The following is a 17,423-nucleotide window of genomic DNA, read 5'->3' on the forward strand; positions in this document are numbered from 1 at the left end:
ATGACTCGGGAGTGGTCCGGTTCCTGTGCAAACAGAGGCAAATGCAAATGCTTAAAACCTTCAGGAAGAAAGAGACAGGCCCTGTATAGAATATTCCTGCCAACAGCTCCAGTTAAGGGTAAAAAGAAAAGCTTTGTCCCAGCTGTAATAAAAGGGTCCCCTGGGCAGCAAGAAGAGTAGTTTTACTCACAGAATATGTGCATCTCAGCTGAATTAGTTAATGTGTGTTGAACACACTGAAAATTGTGAAGTGGTATATAAATGCTAAGGATTGTTATTTATTATTGTCTCGGTGCACAACGGCGGAAACCAGTGCCATTTACAGACACAAATTAAGAGCAACAGGAGGTCTATCAACATGCTGTGGGTCTGGGGATTTTCTTCATTTGTCTCCCTCACTCCTGTCTCCCTCAGACAGAAATCTTTTCCACAGGACTCCTCCAGCCCTCGTCAAGCAGTGCTGGCCTTGGCCCAGGGAAGCCTGTCACCCTGGAGCAGCTCTGCTGGGAGGGGGTGACACCTCCACACAGAATAAAACAAAGGCATATACACATTTTAAGGTAAAGAAAGAGTCATTTAGAAGAAGTTGAGAACTCAGTGACATACACAGAACAATAGAGTGATTCATACATATACAAGCAATGTCTTACAAGACTGGTCTCGCATAAGAGCAGATTTTCAAACACAGATTTCTTTACCTGAATTTCTAAGCAGCAGTTTAGATAAAAAGATGATTCCAGATTTTTAGGGTGAAGGAGTGAGAAGGTTCGTCTAGTTTCTAAAGTAATTCATGAGTGCTCCAATTCAGAGCTAGGATTTAGGTTTAAGAGGATCAAAATAATTTTTTAAACTTTGATTTTCCAGACTAACTTGTAGCTTAACTCTGCAGCTCTGATAATGTGAAAATAGTTTTGCTAAATGCTTATATAGTACATATGAATCTCTCCCCCAGACAATTAAAATACCGGCACAGAAACAGTCTTTCTTTGATGTTACAAGCCTTTGTCAAAGGGGCTATTTTCACTGTAACATTGTTGCCTCAACTGTAATTTTTGCACATCCATAAAAATTCACAGGATATTGAGAAAAAACTCAGGTTCAGGGTCAAACTTTTACAGACAACTTATTACATAATGCAAGCCTCTGAGAGATGCTCAATCAAATTGTAATGGTTCCTTTTCCTCAATAATGCACTTAGATGTGCATTACAGCTTGCTCATTGGAAAAAAACATGGGCATTTAATTCAGCTTGTCAGAGCCATGCTGTGCTGGCAGAGAGACTTGCATTCCTCTTATTTTCCTCAAGTTACTGATTGCTTAGCACATGGCTGTCCTACTGTCTACAAAATACAGATATTTCAGCAGCTCAAGCTTTAAGGGCCTTATATCAAGGGGCCCATATCAATACCTGATCTGCCATTCAGCACACTGTATTGCAACTGTAAAAGATGAATTCCAGAGTGAATTCCTGAAGAGTTGTTACAGTGATATTGCCTTCTCTATTTGCAGAGCTGCACATTTTTTGTTTAATACCATTAAACCAAAAGTTTATTTTAAACAGCAATTCACAGTCAATGCCAGAACAGAAGCAAGCTTTGCTTGTTGCATCTCAAGGACTAACTACTGCAGAGCAGTTTCTCAGCTATCCCTGCATACAGATTTGCATCCACACCCAGGATTCAGAACCACACAGAATGAAGAGGGCTGGGTTTCACAGAATCACAGAATCTGCTGGGTTGGAAGGGACCACAAGGATCATCAAGTCCAACTCCTGTCCCTGCTCAGCACCATCCCCAAGAGTCACACCGTGTGCCTGAGAGCATTGCCCAAACTCTTCCTGAGCTCTGCCAGGCTGTGCTGTGACCCCTGCCCTGGGGAGCTGCTCCAGCCCAACCACCCTCTGCGGGCAGAACCTTTTCCTGACATCCAACCTAAACCTCCCCTGACACAACTCCAGGCCACTCCCTCGGGTCCTGTGGCTGGCCAGCACAGGGAGGAGAGCAGTGCCTGCCCCTCCTCTTCCCCCCAGGAGGAAGCTGCAGCTGCAGAGTCTCCCTCAGCCTCCTCCAGGCTGAACAGACCAAGTGCCCTCAGCCTCTCCTCACACGGTTTCCCCTCAAGGTCCTTCATCATTCACAGCCCTCCTTTGGATGCTCTCTGATGGTTTTGTGTCTTTCTTACCTTGTGCTGCCCAAACCTGCCCCAGCACTCGAGGTGAGGCTGCCCCAGAGCAGAGCAGAGCAGGACAATCCCTCCCTTGCCTGGCTGGTGATGCTGCACCTGATGGCAAGGTAATGAGGTTGTTACCTTGTCATAAAAGAAAATCAGATTAAACAAGCAAGACTTCCCTCTCATGAAGCTGCACTGGCTGTGATCAATGACTGTGTTGTCTTCAAAGTGTTTTTCAATACCTCCCAGAACATCCTCCGTAACTTTGCAAAGCACCAAAGTGAGAGTGACAGGCCTATAGTTTCTAGGGTCCTCTATTTTGACCTTCTTGAAAATCAGGAATGTTTGCCAGCTTCCAGACAGCTGGGACTTCTCTGGGTTCCTAAGACCACTCAAAAATCATTAAGAGAGGTTTTGTGATAACATCAACAACAATTTAAAAATTCTTGGATGAATCCTATCAGGCCACAGAGATTTGTAAGGATCCAACTGGAGCAGCAGATCCCACACAATTTCATGGTTGACTGGAAGTTGATCACTGTTCAGTCATGGTCCTCCAGCTCAGGGCACTGAGACCCCCGTGGTCCATCATCCCCCCTGCCAAACCACTGTAAAGCTCTGTCAAGGAGCAGCTCCGGATCAACAGAACCATGCCTTGCTCTGATTGCTGGCAAAGGAAGAGGTGCATTTAGAAGGAAATGAGGGCATTTCCCTGCTGCTCACAGGACACCCCTTATTTCATCTGAAGCAGACAGATGTTAGCTACTTTGTTTGCTCTCAACTCCACATTCCTCAGCGTGCCAAACAATCCTGTACATGCATGCTCAAGAGTGCAATATACAAAAAAAGTTTACATGAATTGGTCACAAAGTATCTACAAGAGCTTGCAAGATCATGCAAAATGCCCTCTAGAACAGGTTCCTGTTGCACTGAGCTAGGGACAGAGATTAGAGTTATCAGCTTTGACACTCAGCAGGAATGTGTCACGAAGGATTAAATCATTATTTCATGAAGTGTCAGCAAACGCAGCTTTCCTGCTGTTCTACCACTAACTTATACATTAATTAGTGAGGTACAAAACAAACACAAAATATCTCCAAGCACGTGCCTGTGGATCGGACACAGCCAGAGCTGTCAGCACAGGATTCATTTCCAAAAGGAGTCACCCAAAGCACCACAAAGCTCTTCAGACTGTTAAAATGCAGAGAGTAGAAATGCTGAAGGGAAACACACAGAAGCTAATTGCAATGTTTGTCTCAGCATTTTTGACAGATATTTAATACCAATCCTTCACAACCTCAGAACCTGATTTTGTAAACCGGATAAAATATGTACCACTGAATAAAAACATCCATCCTTGAGAGAGGGTTGTGGAGCAGTGCCAAAAGATCCCACAAACAGGAACAGAGGAGTTGAGACAAGACATTTTAGAACAAAAAAAAAAAAAAAAAAAAAAAAAAAAAAAAAAAACCAAAAAAAAACCCCAAAAAAGAAGCACACTGTCTAGCAGATTATGCAGTAAAGCAAGAACTGACTTTGTTATTTCCAGATGAAACTGAGTGTTTTCTAGCTCCTCAGTAGCTCTGGACCAAATCATTTATGAACTCTCACTCCATCAGTGGGTAGAAGAATGTATGGTCTGACTGCAAGTCACATAAAGAAGCTCTTGGCAGATCAATGACATCCTACACATAAACTTCTACTTTTCTCCTAAATTATGACCTTATAAGTTTGTCATGGAACAGGAAAAAAAAAAATCACTGCTAATGGCTATCCAAGCAGGATTTCTAGTTTTGGTCATGCCTTGTATTTTTCCCTTGCCTACTGTTCCAAACTGTTGCCTTCTACTGAGTGGCATTGCCTGACACTGCCAAATTGCATCCCTATGCACACTATGGACAGGATGCATTATTTAATTTGTCCCAATTTTTCTTTAGGGTCCATTCTGTATAAAATAAGATTACTTGCTAGAACTGGGTTAGGTTGTAATCTCTCTCATACAGTTTGAATTGTACTTGATCTCAAAGCCACCAGATCAACACCAAATGACAGGCAACTATTTGCCTTCATGATTTAAATACTTTTCATGGCAAGACTGTCAGAGTCAGACTTCCCTTCACATAGGAGAGTTGCATGATTAAACCATCATGTCATGAAGAACTGCAGCACCACAATGTTCCACTCTTCCAGTACCACCCCACCTTTCACAGACTGCTGAAGCACAGGAGACAAGGAAGGCTTCTCATAGTACCAAGGCCCTACTACACATCATTATATTCAGAAACTTGCATAGATCTGTATAAATTTGGGGGCAGTTCAGAACAGAGGTCTAGGGTGTCCTCACTCTGACTCAGTGTTTCACCCACAGAATGATTTTCTGAGGTTGAAATAGATGCCACCCACCTCCTGTTCTACCAGCTGAAGCCACCCAGTGCTGTGAAAAAGTCTGCCCACAGCCCTAAACATGAGTGGGTGGCAGTAGCTACCACTGCTGTGTCAAAGACATGGATATTATGAACCTTGGAGCAACCAATCACCCCCACTCAATGGTATTTGTACTTTTGACACCAGCATGCTCATAACAAAATACATTAACAACCTTCTAATTAAATGCTTTAAATTAGGTTAAAATGAGACTGACTGACAGTGGAAACAATGCATTAATAAGATTGTTGTGACTTCCTTAGTATCCGGTGTTTATTAAAAGCTCAAAAGTCAAATATGTTGGGGAGCAGGGAATCTATCTTCTTCAAACTGAGTGATTCCTATACAACCACACAGTCACTGAAATAGTGCTTTGAAAGAACTGCAGAAAGTTTATCTAATGCAGAAGTACATGATTCAGAGACCTGCCAGTTTGGTTGAAGTACTAAGGCACAGATCAATCCACTCAGTCCAGGACAATTGCTATTTACAGTAAAAGGGAATGCAACAGAATGGTAGAAATGAAAGCAAACAGTGGAGTTTTCTTAATGAAGCACAGCAAAATCCATAGCTGCATCTGTCAATTGGAACATCAGCTGCTGCTGAAAGATTTATTTTGAATGTCTCATAAGCTGCCTTCCAGTTACATTAGAAAAAAAAACCCAAAAAACAAAACAAAACCCAAAAAAAAAAACCCAACCAACAAAAGCCACCAAGAAAAGCTGACTGCCATATTTTTGTTACTCAGACAGTAAGAGAGGTTTGTGCTAACAGAAGTCATAAAACTTCACTCGATATAAAATCCATAGTTAAGATGGGGAACCTATGAAATATGGTTGTGAGTTCCAATAAAGCTACAGTTCAGCTCCTGAACTCACACCACTCCACGAGTGATCAGGACAAGACTCAGACCAACAACCTGAGCCATGCAGCCAGAGGTCATTTTTCAGCTTTCACCCTTGCTCCCATGCAGGCTCACTGCTCTTTTCCCAATAAAGGACATTCTGTGAATTCAGCCTCCAAAGCTGCTTTCTGCTTAGCTCCCATGATAGGTCTTCTGCTTTTCCAAGGGAAAAAAACTCCAGACACTCCCTTTGCTTCCCGAGAACTCCACCTACTCTACTGCTTGTTTCATACCCCAAGGATAAGCAAATTAAAGACAGTCTAAATGTAACATATGATGTTGTACACATGAAGGGACTGTTCACTCTCAAGGAATTTTCTCCTTGTTCAGAGGACAGCAGGCCAAGGTACCAATGGCCAGAATTAATGGTTTTCTTTTAGGACATGGAACTTACCACCCCAGCTGTTGCTAAGGGAAAACCCAGGAGATACGTCACCCTATATAATGCACTCAACTCTTAAGCCTCTCCTTTCACAGCTCTTGCTTCTCAAGCGAGGTTCATACATCAGCATCCCCCAGACAAAGGTGATGGACTCAACAGCAGGTCATTTTTCTTAGACTCACAGAAACCTGACAGGTCTATTCCAGAGCCTCTACCTGCAGCTGCCACCACAGGGTTTCACACAGATACGCTTGGAAGTGCAATTTGCCATCTCAGTCACTGTTCACAGTGCAATGCTGAAGCACCCTTGCAACTCAAAACCCCTTGACTGGAGGGTGAAAGGCAATCTTGGCCTTAGCCACATCTCTTCCTGGCACTTTCTCACCTAACCAATCCTGCAGAGTACAAACAGGGTCTGACCTGGGCAGAAGATGCCTGAGGTGTGCCTGGGAAAACCACCTTTGCAGCAAAAGGACTGGGACATGCCCCTAAAGGTGCACCTCAATGCAAAAAGTGCACATGTCAAGGCCCAGGAAAAAGTGCAAAAGTTTCAGCTGTCCAGGAGACAAAGCAAGAACCTGGCACTTGTCAAATAAAAATTACAACAGGCAATCCCAACTATCCAAAAAAACTGATCAGCTTGGAGATTCTCTTTGAGAAGTCCAGGCAGGACTTTTACCCTCTGAGTTTCCTCTAGACTGGACATTGTCTATGGGCTACTCTAGATCTCTGAGCACACATCCAACCTGCAGATTACCAAAGCTATAACAAAACATGTCCTCCAGCCTTCCTGAGCAACGTTGGAGTCATCTTTAATTTAGCTTCACCTATAAAAGTAGCCAGCTGCTTAAAAGAAAGTTGAACAACTGGTTTCTAACTAGAATTGCCCTGAATATTTTAGCATTCACGCAAACTCACATAGGGAAAAAAAAGGAAAAGTCAAAACCTCAACAATTCCTGTATCCTGGTTACCATCCTCCACTGTAATTATAAAATTGCCCTTAAAACATAATTGCATAATTGGGCTTGGCAAGTATTCTCCCAAATCTTTTACAAATATTTCCACAGACTGAAGGAACAGGCGGTGGGCAGTCTGACAAGCCTGCCATGAGAATTTGTGCCCTCAGGACACGTTCCTAGCTATTACACTAAATACTTTGCATCACAGACTAATGTTTCAAAACAGTAGTCAAGCAAGTAAAATACCAGCACCTTAAAACAAATTGAGACAAAGATTTTCAATCTATTTTCATTGATGACACATATATGGACCAACAATCCCTTTGAACAAAGAGACAGAGGAGGCTACCAAACCTTTTTTAACTAATTCCCAGTGAGATTAAATTGGTTGATTTCTGACAGGTACAACCAAAGAGAAACTACCAATGCTCTGTAGCCTTACCTTACCAGTTTAGTACACTGTCCCCTAATCAAGAAAAACAAAACTACCAAGAAACTCGCCCAGCCTCAAATGCAAATACAGAAACATGTGGTCTGCAGGGAGAGGAGACACAAGTGCAGCCAGAAATGAAATCTGTGATAGAGTAAGGTTGTTTTTAACAGCTGTGCATTATGCATTCAGCAGCACAGGGAATGCCAGCAGGGAGCCTTTATTAACATAGGCCTCAGAGTACAGTGTGCTCCTATCATGATTGGCTTCTCTTGAGAGAAGGCGCACACACACAAAAGACTTAACCCTAGAGAGATCACTCCAATCCTGTTGCTATTCCATCGGCTTGACACTACAACAGAAACCAGAGAATTTCCATGATGTATCCTAGACACATACCTAAACAGCTAACACCTCAAACAATGCCTGAAATCTAATCTACAATAGATTTTATCAGCAAGTTATGGCAGGTAGGGAAGGGGAGAAAAAAATGCTACACAAACCCACAGAAGAGTCACACTGCCAATGCTGTTCTGCTACACAGACCTCAGGTACAGGGGGAAACTGGAAAATTCTTTCCTTGTAAAAGCTGCTGATAAAGGCAAGGTATTGTGAGGACACCTGTGTTGCCAGCACAGCAATCTGCACCTCCACAGCACATATTTTAGGGGCCCATCAGTCCAAGGAACAGCTGGAAGCCTTGCTACAGATGAGGGGCTCAGCAGGGCAGCTCACTCCATTTGGGAATCTGGTATTTGCAGCAGAAATAATTTGCTGATGCCAGCCCTGCTTCCACTCTGAGACTTGCCTCTATCACAAACACTTGCTAGCACCCCCAGTGCAGCAGCAGGCAGACACCAGAGAATTAGGGAATGATGTCAGAATAGGATCACCACCTCTCCTGTATCAGGTGCTGGGACAAGCTCTCTAGAGGCCTTGTCAACAGCTCTAAGTTGCAGCTGGCTGCAGATGCTCAAAGTATGGCCTGCCCTGGTGGGCACTTCCCACAGCAGTAACCACTGAAGTGACAAAAAGACACACTAGAGGCCTTAAAACCCCAAAAGGCCACTTTAGCACCAATTTAAACTAGTCCTTCCCCTGATTTGATTTCTCAGGAAGGAGAATGGCATGAAATGTCCTAAGAAATGTCTTCTGGCTCTGCTGAGGAGTCTCATAGTAGGAAATAGAAACAAAACACCAACCTAAAGAGCTTGAAAACTGCTCTAGATGACTAAACCCTGATGTGTACCTGGAGTGGAGAATACATCTCTATACAGTGTACTTATTCATATATCTTTGTTCCTTTCTCTTGTTACTATATAAAATTCTAGAGTCAGTATTCCAAACAACATGAACTGGTTTGAGGTAGCAATAGCACTAGAAATTTCAAGGAGTTATTTTATATGCAATGTTCTAGTTCCCAAGAGCATAATATATGTTTTTTTAAGCCTACCACATCTGTGCATTAAAGTACTTTTTATTTAGGTGCTGAACAGAAAGAGACAGGCAGTGTTTATTAAAGAATTTCTTGAAAGTACTTGTACTGTAAGAACAATACTCTCTAGGTCAGGTACTCTTAAAAGATTCTTAATATGACTGCTATGCACCTCTCATCACAATGGCAGCAAGTACTTTAAAAATCAAAATATCATTGACTGTAATATCATTATTTGATAAAAATACTCCTTTATCACTTTTTAAGTACAAAACCCCCCAAAACTGAGTCATCAGGGGAATAAGTAGTAAGCTCCTTTCATGACTAGTAGGTAGAGACTTGGTTTCTCAGCCTCTCTTAGCCAGCCCTCTGCCCAGCACACAAGACTGTTTTTCCTCCACTCTTTTTCTTGGTTCCTACAGCCTTTCCCTCCTCTGAAGCTCAATTATACCTGAATCAAAGAGACAAGTATTTATCAGGCATAGCTCAGTGTGAGTGCAGAAATTTACCAACAAAGGCACCAAAATACACCTGTTGTTTGGTGTAGGGTGTTGGCAAGACCATATGGTCTTGGTGACTGTGAAAGGGACTGTGAATGTCCAGGAACCACCCACATTCAGAAAATACTCACTTCCCCCACCAGAGAGATAAGTCATTTGCAGTCCTCTTCTAATGTTTGGGTACAAGATTTTGGACAAACACATGACAAGTAGTACCTCTCCCTAATTTTCTCACAGTCCAACTCTTTAGATCTCCCAGAGTTCAGTTACTTAAAGCCAGGGCAAGACAACACAGATAAAAAAAGAGTTAATACAAATTAAAAGCTAAGTCTGACCTAGAGGGCAAGCCATGCAGAGTACAAACATCTGAGAATCTTTACAAGGTCTCCTCACCTATCATTCATCCACCAATTACACACCAGTGTAATTAAATCAGGAAAGCTATGTTTAATTTTCCTATCATCACCCGACGAGATAAGAGCAGTACGTATGGGAGGGATCAGGCACAGGGGAAAGAGCTATTTATTAATAAGTTAAATCCTTTTAGATTTAAGAGCCTCTCTTGCTAAGAAGGATCTGATCCACTAACACAAGTTCTGGGTCTAATGCAGGCAAATCAGACATCCCATCTCCATTTCTGTCCCGGGCTCAGTCCTCAAGTCTCGTCTTTTATTCAGAAACAAGACTTGCTGAAAATCATCAGGTACAGCTTAGACAGAAATAAGTTTTTTTGTTGAACCAATGGTTTAGCCACACATTTAAAACTGAAGAATGCTCATCTCCCAGTCATTATATTCACAAAGACAACCACATTAATTTGCATTACTTATAAACAGCCTAAGGTTCCCTGTTTCACCAACAGCAAGGCATCAGGGTGCATTTGCAGAAATACACAGCATGCTCCAGTTTATTCTTCTGTCTTTCTTCTATTGCCTTCTCCCATGTGAGGCAGGAAGAAATTCTGTGATCCCTGCACCCTGCAAAGACTATTAATGCTTAAACAGGATCATACAAAGCTTTCTCTACTTGCTAGACAGACACACAGCAGCTACAGCTGTTTTCTCTCCACTCTTCTTTGCTCCATCCTATCCAGCCATGTTTCCTCAGCCAGTTATTTAAAGCCCTGATTGAAAAATATATCAGACCATAATACTGGATGACTTCCACCAGATCAGGTTCTTAAGAACAAAAATCCTACAGGCTTTGATGCAACCAAGGCTTTACCACATCTTTTTTGTTGTTGTTTAACTGGGAAGGGGAAAATATTTATAACTGCAACTATAAATATACACGCTACTGACTTTTCAACTTCTTGTCCTTGCTCTCAGGCTAAAATTAGTCTGCTATATCCTGTCCAGCCCTTGGTGAAAAAGCAATACACATATAAAATTGTGCAAATCCCACACAGCGGGCAATTATACTGATCCAGGTACCTTACAAGATAACCAGTGGGAGAGATAGATTCCTCATCACAGTGTAGTTGTGTTCATGGCTGTAGAGGAAGTGGAGTGGTCTATGATAGCGACAATCCTTCCAGACAGAAAATAATAATTATTGCAACAGGACAGCTCTGTGTTTCCAGATGAGAAAAGTGATGTAGGTTATTCAGAGCATACATGTAGACCATACACTTGGTTTGTGCCAAGTATGCTTTAAGGGTGTATGTGCACCTCTGAGCTACAAAGAACCATTCACTGGCCACAGCAGCTGTTTACACAAAAATGTTTGAGAGAATGTTTAAGACAATGATTGAAACTTGGATGACTGATTCCAAGGTCTAATCTGCATGTTAAAGAGCATCCTTTTGTATCCTGAAGGCACTTATTCGTCTGAGCGATTTCTTAGTTAATTCACGGTAAATATTTATCAGAAACTGACTACCTGGAGACTCAGAGCTGTTAGTCATTTACTGTTACTCTTAAGAAGCCTTAGTCATGACAGAGCCCAGGTGATTTCCGCAAGGGCCAACACATGCTTCACCCTGGTTTAAGGATCCCTGCCTGCGATTCAAAGTTTCACACAGATGAAGACTCCCCCGCCACAATCTGACTTGTTCCACTCGCTGCGAGTTTTGCAACCTAAGCAAGAAAGGCAGTTCGGGAGATGCTCCTGTACAAGCATCCACCGGTCTAATAACCGAAATAAACGGTCCAGAAAAAAAAAAAAATTGTTTTTCCTATGTCTCGAGAGTTGGCGATAAAAACAATAAAGGGTCGGGCTCGCCTCGCATGCAGCATTGCTGGCTCGGTGTTCCTCGGGCACCGGTCAGCTCTGCGACCCAGCCTTTCCTCTGTGCCTATAAATACATCGCTGCCAAAGGCTAGTCGGATAGGACAGGGAAAATTAGTTTTCTGGGGGTAAGAGCCGCCCTGAGACCGGGGACCCCCCCCAGGCCGGCGGGGAAAGGGAGCGCCGGTGCCGCACCGCCGGGAGCCCTGCCCGGGGGTCCCCGGCCGGCATCGCCCCCGCCCCGCCCCGCGCGGTCCCTGCCCTACCCAGCATGGAGAAGATGAAGTCCTTGGCCGTGTGGATCTCCAGGGCTCGCTGGTCGTCGTACTCCCTCTGATCGTGCTTGGTGAATTCCTGGATGAGTTTATTTAATTCCTCCACCCTGGCTCCCGATCGGAAATCCAGCTCCGGGAAGGGAGGCTTGCTGGTGGTGCCGGCGGACCCTGCCTTGCTGGCGAGAGGCGCCGCCATCTTCATGCAAAAAAAAAAAAAAAAAAAAAAAAAAAAAGGAAAGAAAGGGAGAGGGGAGGAAAAAAAAAAAAGAAAGGAGGGGTTTGCACTGTTGAAATGGAAGAATGCGAGCGGCGGCGCAACGGCGAGCCCGGGCGCGGGGCTGGCCGCCGGCGCGGAGCCCGGAGCGGCGCCGGCCGCCGCGATCAACAAGCGGCCGCGGGCCCGGCCCCCGCCCGCCCCGGCAGCGCGGAGCCGCCCGCGCCGGGCAGCGCAGCAGCGGCGGCAGCACCGGGGCTGCCGCGGCCGCGGGGGGGGGTGCTCCGCCGCCGGCGTCACGGCGGGCGGGTGCTGAGGCTGCAGCCAGACCGCTGGCTCGGGATAATTTTTTTTTTATTTCTTTCTTTTTTTTTTTTTTTTAATTTAAATTTATTTTAAACTTCAGGAAAAGCCTTGTCCTGGAAGTGGATTAATAACTGGCTGTGAGCTGTGTTCCTCCCACATGTTCCCAAAGCATTCTGTGTTTATTCCTTTTTAGCTTCTTACGCTATCTCGAAGGTTGCTTTATATATACATATATGTATGTATATAAGAAATTATTTTATGGTATGTCCTAGGAGAAATGACCAAGAGAAAGTATAGTAACTCCTGCGCTTGAGACCAACCCTGCCTCGAAGCTCCTGGGAGCCACATAGACAAAGGGTAGGAGGGGAAATGGGATCTCGGAAGACTTGCCCGAGGTCAAGTAGCCTGTGGCAAGGAGCCCAGACCTATGATCTTCATCCATTTCTCCCATCGACAAGACTACTCCCTTTTCTTCTGTATGTAATTTTAATGCCTTCTAACTTATCAACCTGCAGTGGTTTTCTCTCTTCAGCCCAATCTTCTGTGCCTTGACCCATCACTGAACGTATACAACACAATCCATTACATATCTTAGTGAATCCACTGGGAGAACTGTCTGTCTTTCTGCCCAGGGAGGGTACAAATACATTGTTTTTGTCTTCTGTAGGGCACTTAAATGCCGTACCACGGATGCAAACTGCTTGGATATGTAATATCCTCTCAAGATTCTTGGCAGGAAACAAAGCTTTCAGCTCAGTCTCAGACTATGATAAAATGTGTCTACCAAAATCAGGCATGAGCATTTGGATAAATAATTGGAAGCTGAAACTAAGCTCAGCGTGAAGAGGTTACAGGCGGATGTGAAGAGGTTACAGGCTGGTTTGCCTGATACATTGTAAATACAGGTGCCAGTCTTTAAACCTGAGCTTAGGGATGTTGCTTAGTTCCTCTGAACCATTACCTTGATGTGAAGTGGAAGCTCAGCAGAAGAGTCGGTTTGGACCCTGGAACAGAAACCACAAACCATTCAAGCAGAACGCCTGGTGCCTCTGGCTTTGTCCTGTAGCCACTGACACCGTTTTGGGCACTGATATGCTCATTATCTAAGAAATGATGTCCCAGAGGTACAGGCAGGAGTGTGTTTGTGTGTGTGTGTGTGTGTGTGTGTATGTGTGTGTGTGCTCATGCCCTCTGCTGGGTACCCGGGCCCTGTTGTGCTCAGACACTGCTCACACCGACTTCATTCACCATCGGAGCCTTGGTGATCAGCTGCCTTGTCACATGAACCTCTGACTAGCACCTTGTCTGACTTTGACCAACCACCTCTCCTTTTTCTCCCTCCCCAGCAAAGCCTACAGAAAGACAAAAAAAACCAATTAACTGATAGCACTGGCACCATGCAGAAGCTGACTTGCAGAAGAGCAATTAGCAGTGTGCAGTGTGGGTGGCCTGTCCTGGGGGATTAGTTCTGCTAGCCCGGCTCAGCCCATGTCCTCCACTCTAGGCTGCTGTGGTCCCTGCCTGTCGGAGCACCTCTTGCCTCCTGGCCCTGCCAGGGTCTGAGAGCCCTGGTGCTGTTTCCCTGCAGTGTTTCTTGCCGGGGTGACAATCTCATACAGGCGGACAGCTCCCTCTTGTGATAATGCTGCTCCCACAGAAGTCACAGTAGCTCCTGAACCCCAACCCACTTCAAGACCTGCCCTGTCCATCTCTGAACACGTCTAAGTCTCCTGTGTGCCTGTCATAACCACTTTTAGCTGTGTGGGTATCCTTGTTTCCCTTTCCCGTGGTGCAAACCTCCAGCAGCTCTGCCGCATGCACCACTGGCACCACTTAGGCAAAGTGGATGGGCCTTTTTATACCAGTTACAGTTTTCATCCCCAATCCTCTTGCCTCATCTTCTTCAAGATGATGATCTCCACAAGCTTCATGGACCAGATAGCTTTCTTTCCTAACCATGTCCTCTTTGCTGCATCATATTTCAATAGTGGAACTTCCAGTCATTTATTTATGAGCATTTTGTCTCAGATTCTTTCAGTGGACCTCCAAATGGTCCCATCAACTCTCCACCCACATCAACCATAGATTTACATTATCATTTTCCTGCCTCTTCATTTAACAGGTCTAAATCCCATTCAGTGACAACTTCATAGCTAGCTTTCATTGCCTGAACTCACTAAGCACCTATGGAAAACATGAAGTACTTCAGAAACAGCTAACACCAGAAGCAGTGGCAATTTCAGTTTGTCTTTTTTAATGGCACCTCTGCTTGAAGTTATAGTCACCTTCATACTTAGAGAAGATTTCTATTAGATCAGGTTCATAGCTGCTTCATGCTTCTTGTTCATCTGAATTTATTTTATTCGTGGTACCATGCATTATTCAGAAATTGCTCAGATACAAAAATTTGTTTATTCAGTGTCTGAGCTCAAACCAAGACTGCTCACCAAGAGCAGCATCAAGCAAGTAGTTTTCATTTTCTTCAGAAGTCTCTGAAAGGTACTGCACCTCTCTACCTCACCTCAGTGCTAAGATAAATTTTGCTTCATGAAAAGCAGTTCTACTTGTAAAAGTAGAAAGGTTTCTCTAGAAACCTTTGAATGGGCTTGGATCCCTCAGTGGCAAGTGGGATCTGCCTCACCATCATGTGCTTGTTAATACCCTTGAAACTGCATCAGCTTGCAATTTTACCTCATCAAACCAGTGTAATTTAAGATCTCTGAATAAATACACAGTTAATTCAAGTCTTACGTAAATCAAGCACTGGGGATTACTTGAGCAAATAAATGAGAATGAGATTGCAAATAGTGTTGGCCCAGAGTTTTCTACCAAATCTTTTTTCTTTCTGAAATTGAACTCTTTGTGGAAAAAATGCAGCATCCTCAAAGCCCCTCTTGTGAGCATTATTTAGGATCTGGAAGGAACCTATGGCCTCTGCTGTGCTAGCCCCAAGACTTGCCAACGAGGACACTCACCTTATTCAGGATAGGGATTGACAACCTGGATTACTAAACTGCTTCTCACCTGCACTAGAATCTGTGCTTTCCCTCTCACTTTCACCCTTTCTTTCTCCCATGTGTTTCTTTTTTCCTTCAAACAGCCTTCCTCTTTTCCTCCTTCAAAATAGACTTCCTCTTAATTTTTTTCTTGCAGAACAGACACCCTCTTTTCAGTGCCGCTTCCAGCATTCAGAAATACAACATGCCACAGAGAAATGATGTGAAAGAGAAGAAATAACTGTTCTCCCTTCTGTAGCATGACCTGGGACCTCAAAAAGCTTTTCACACTGGAATAGGCTGTCTCAAAAAACTGCTGGATAGCAAGTGAGTATTAATGCCATCATCCTAAGACTGGCAAAATAGCACTGCAGTAGCTATGAAGAGCAATTGGTCCAGGGTACCAAGGGAGAAAGAACAGGCAACTCATGGCCTGATGCTCACTGCATTTCATTTAAGTGCTGTAAACTGTAGAGGGAATTAATTGGAGCAAGATCCAGAAATAAGATGGAGCCTGAGATACATCATCTTGGAATATTTCACTGCAGTTGGTAATTAGAGCATGATGAAAAATGAGCTAAATTCATCCCTCATTTCATGGAAATTGTACCCAGTTTTTTAAATTTCAAAGTAGACTCCAGAAAGACCTCCCTTTTCTGTACTTAACACTGCAGCAGCTGTAGCTCAAAGCTTCATGTGGCATGGGACTTCACCAGGAACAAAATTGCTGACTGGAAGTGCTCTGTTTTCTCTGTCTGCTGGCTGCAATTTCTGCTTTGTATTATTGCAGTACCTTCTAAGCTGTTCAAGGGTCCTTTGTGCCTTGTGTTGCAGAAACCTGGTCCTGGCCTATAGAACAGGCTGTGTGTGCAGAGCAGAAGAGTGACAGAGCAGGGAAATGAGCTGCTCACATGGAGAGAGTCGCTCAGTGGCAGGCCAAGGATCCTGCTGTGTCATCTTCCTCCTTCTCCTTCACTGGCTTTGCACTCAGCTGTGCTCTTCCCATTGACAGCTGGATCCTGGCCAAGACTTCTCCCTTTTCTTCTGCCTGTACGCTTTCTCTGTGGGACCTCAATTGCCAGCTCTGCACCAGTCCCAGTAGGAAGGAGCCCAGAGAAGCACCAAACCTAGTTTCACATTAATCAGGACCTCACTTTCATTGGGCTGGTGATATCCTAGTGTACTGCAGCTTCAGTAGAGCTTCACTGCTCTTCAGATCTTTCCCTCCACTAGCAGTCCCTAGTCTGGTTCTGTAGCAAGGCATTTTTTGGGACTCCTGGATAGAACTGCAATGTCACAGAATGCCATGATGTAACAAAAAGCACTTCTTGTGCTTCTTTGCACCAGGTCTTCCCTTCCTCCTGATGCCAGAAACTGCCTGTATTTCATATTCCCCAAAAATATCCTCAAAACAGCACTTACAGGCAGCAGTCTTCAGGCTCCACAAGGCTAGGAGCTGCAAAAGCTGGGTTTAGTGCAGACTCAGGGCACACAGAGTCTTTCAGATGAAGTCTGGACTCATGATGTTTCCCTGGCTCTGCTTGTCAAGTTACATGCTTCAAAGGGGCAAGGGTTTGAGGAACTGCAGTCACAGAGCCCCATCACAGCACTTCCAGACTCTGGAGATCTGGAACTGGCAAGGAATTGGACTCTTGTTTGTATTCATGGTTCCCTCTTGATTTCCCCCATTTTTAGGGTAAAATCAGCTCAATTCTAATAACTAATGCCATGAACTCTATATTTTCTCCACCTGGAGTTGTATCCACATGGGACATGTGTGGTCACAACTATTAAATTTTCCAGCCAAACTAGCAATGGATTATACTCAGCTGTGTCCCTCTCCAAACACCTAGTGTCCCCCAGGTGTGTCCCAGAGACAATGATCAGCTCTGCTCCCTCCTCATTCCCTCTCCAGGAACCACAGATTTTGTGTTTGTAGCTAAAAATCTGGATAATTTACAGGTACAATCTCAATATGCCAAGGATTATGTCAGGCCAATAGCATCCAGCACACACCACAATCTTCAGACAGTTTTAAAAAGGTGTGTGTTGCTTCCTTGAGAGACTTAAAATTCTTCTCCAGATTAAAAAATTAAAAAAAAAAAAAGAAAAGAAAAAAGCTGTGAAGAGTTGTGATCTGCATCCTGTCAGTAGAACACAGCATCAAGCTGTCCGCATGGCAGCGGAGCTGTGCTCATT

The 17,423-nt window shown here is 44.1% G+C and overlaps 1 protein-coding gene across 4 annotated transcripts in view; it reads right to left on the reverse strand.

Annotated features, from left to right (window-relative positions):
* MB21D2 (Mab-21 domain containing 2) overlaps positions 1-16,512 on the reverse strand; it is a 63,519-nt gene extending 47,007 nt beyond the window's left edge. The window contains exons 1-3 of one of the 4 annotated variants that reach the window (XM_064385676.1): positions 16,018-16,512; positions 13,190-13,232; positions 11,700-11,904 (exon numbers count right to left, since the gene is read on the reverse strand). In XM_064385676.1, coding sequence (XP_064241746.1) covers positions 11,700-11,904 — 205 coding nt within the window. In that variant the 5' untranslated portion in view covers positions 13,190-13,232; positions 16,018-16,512. Of the gene's footprint in view, positions 1-11,699; positions 11,911-13,189; positions 13,233-16,017 lie in introns of those variants that run through there. The other 3 variants (XM_064385675.1, XM_064385677.1, XM_064385674.1) reach the window with 3 other exon arrangements.
* Positions 16,513-17,423: the final 911 nt, after the last annotated feature.

The sequence above is a fragment of the Passer domesticus genome, chromosome 11 (assembly GCF_036417665.1).
Source record: "Passer domesticus isolate bPasDom1 chromosome 11, bPasDom1.hap1, whole genome shotgun sequence".
Taxonomy (NCBI): Eukaryota; Metazoa; Chordata; class Aves; order Passeriformes; family Passeridae; genus Passer; species Passer domesticus.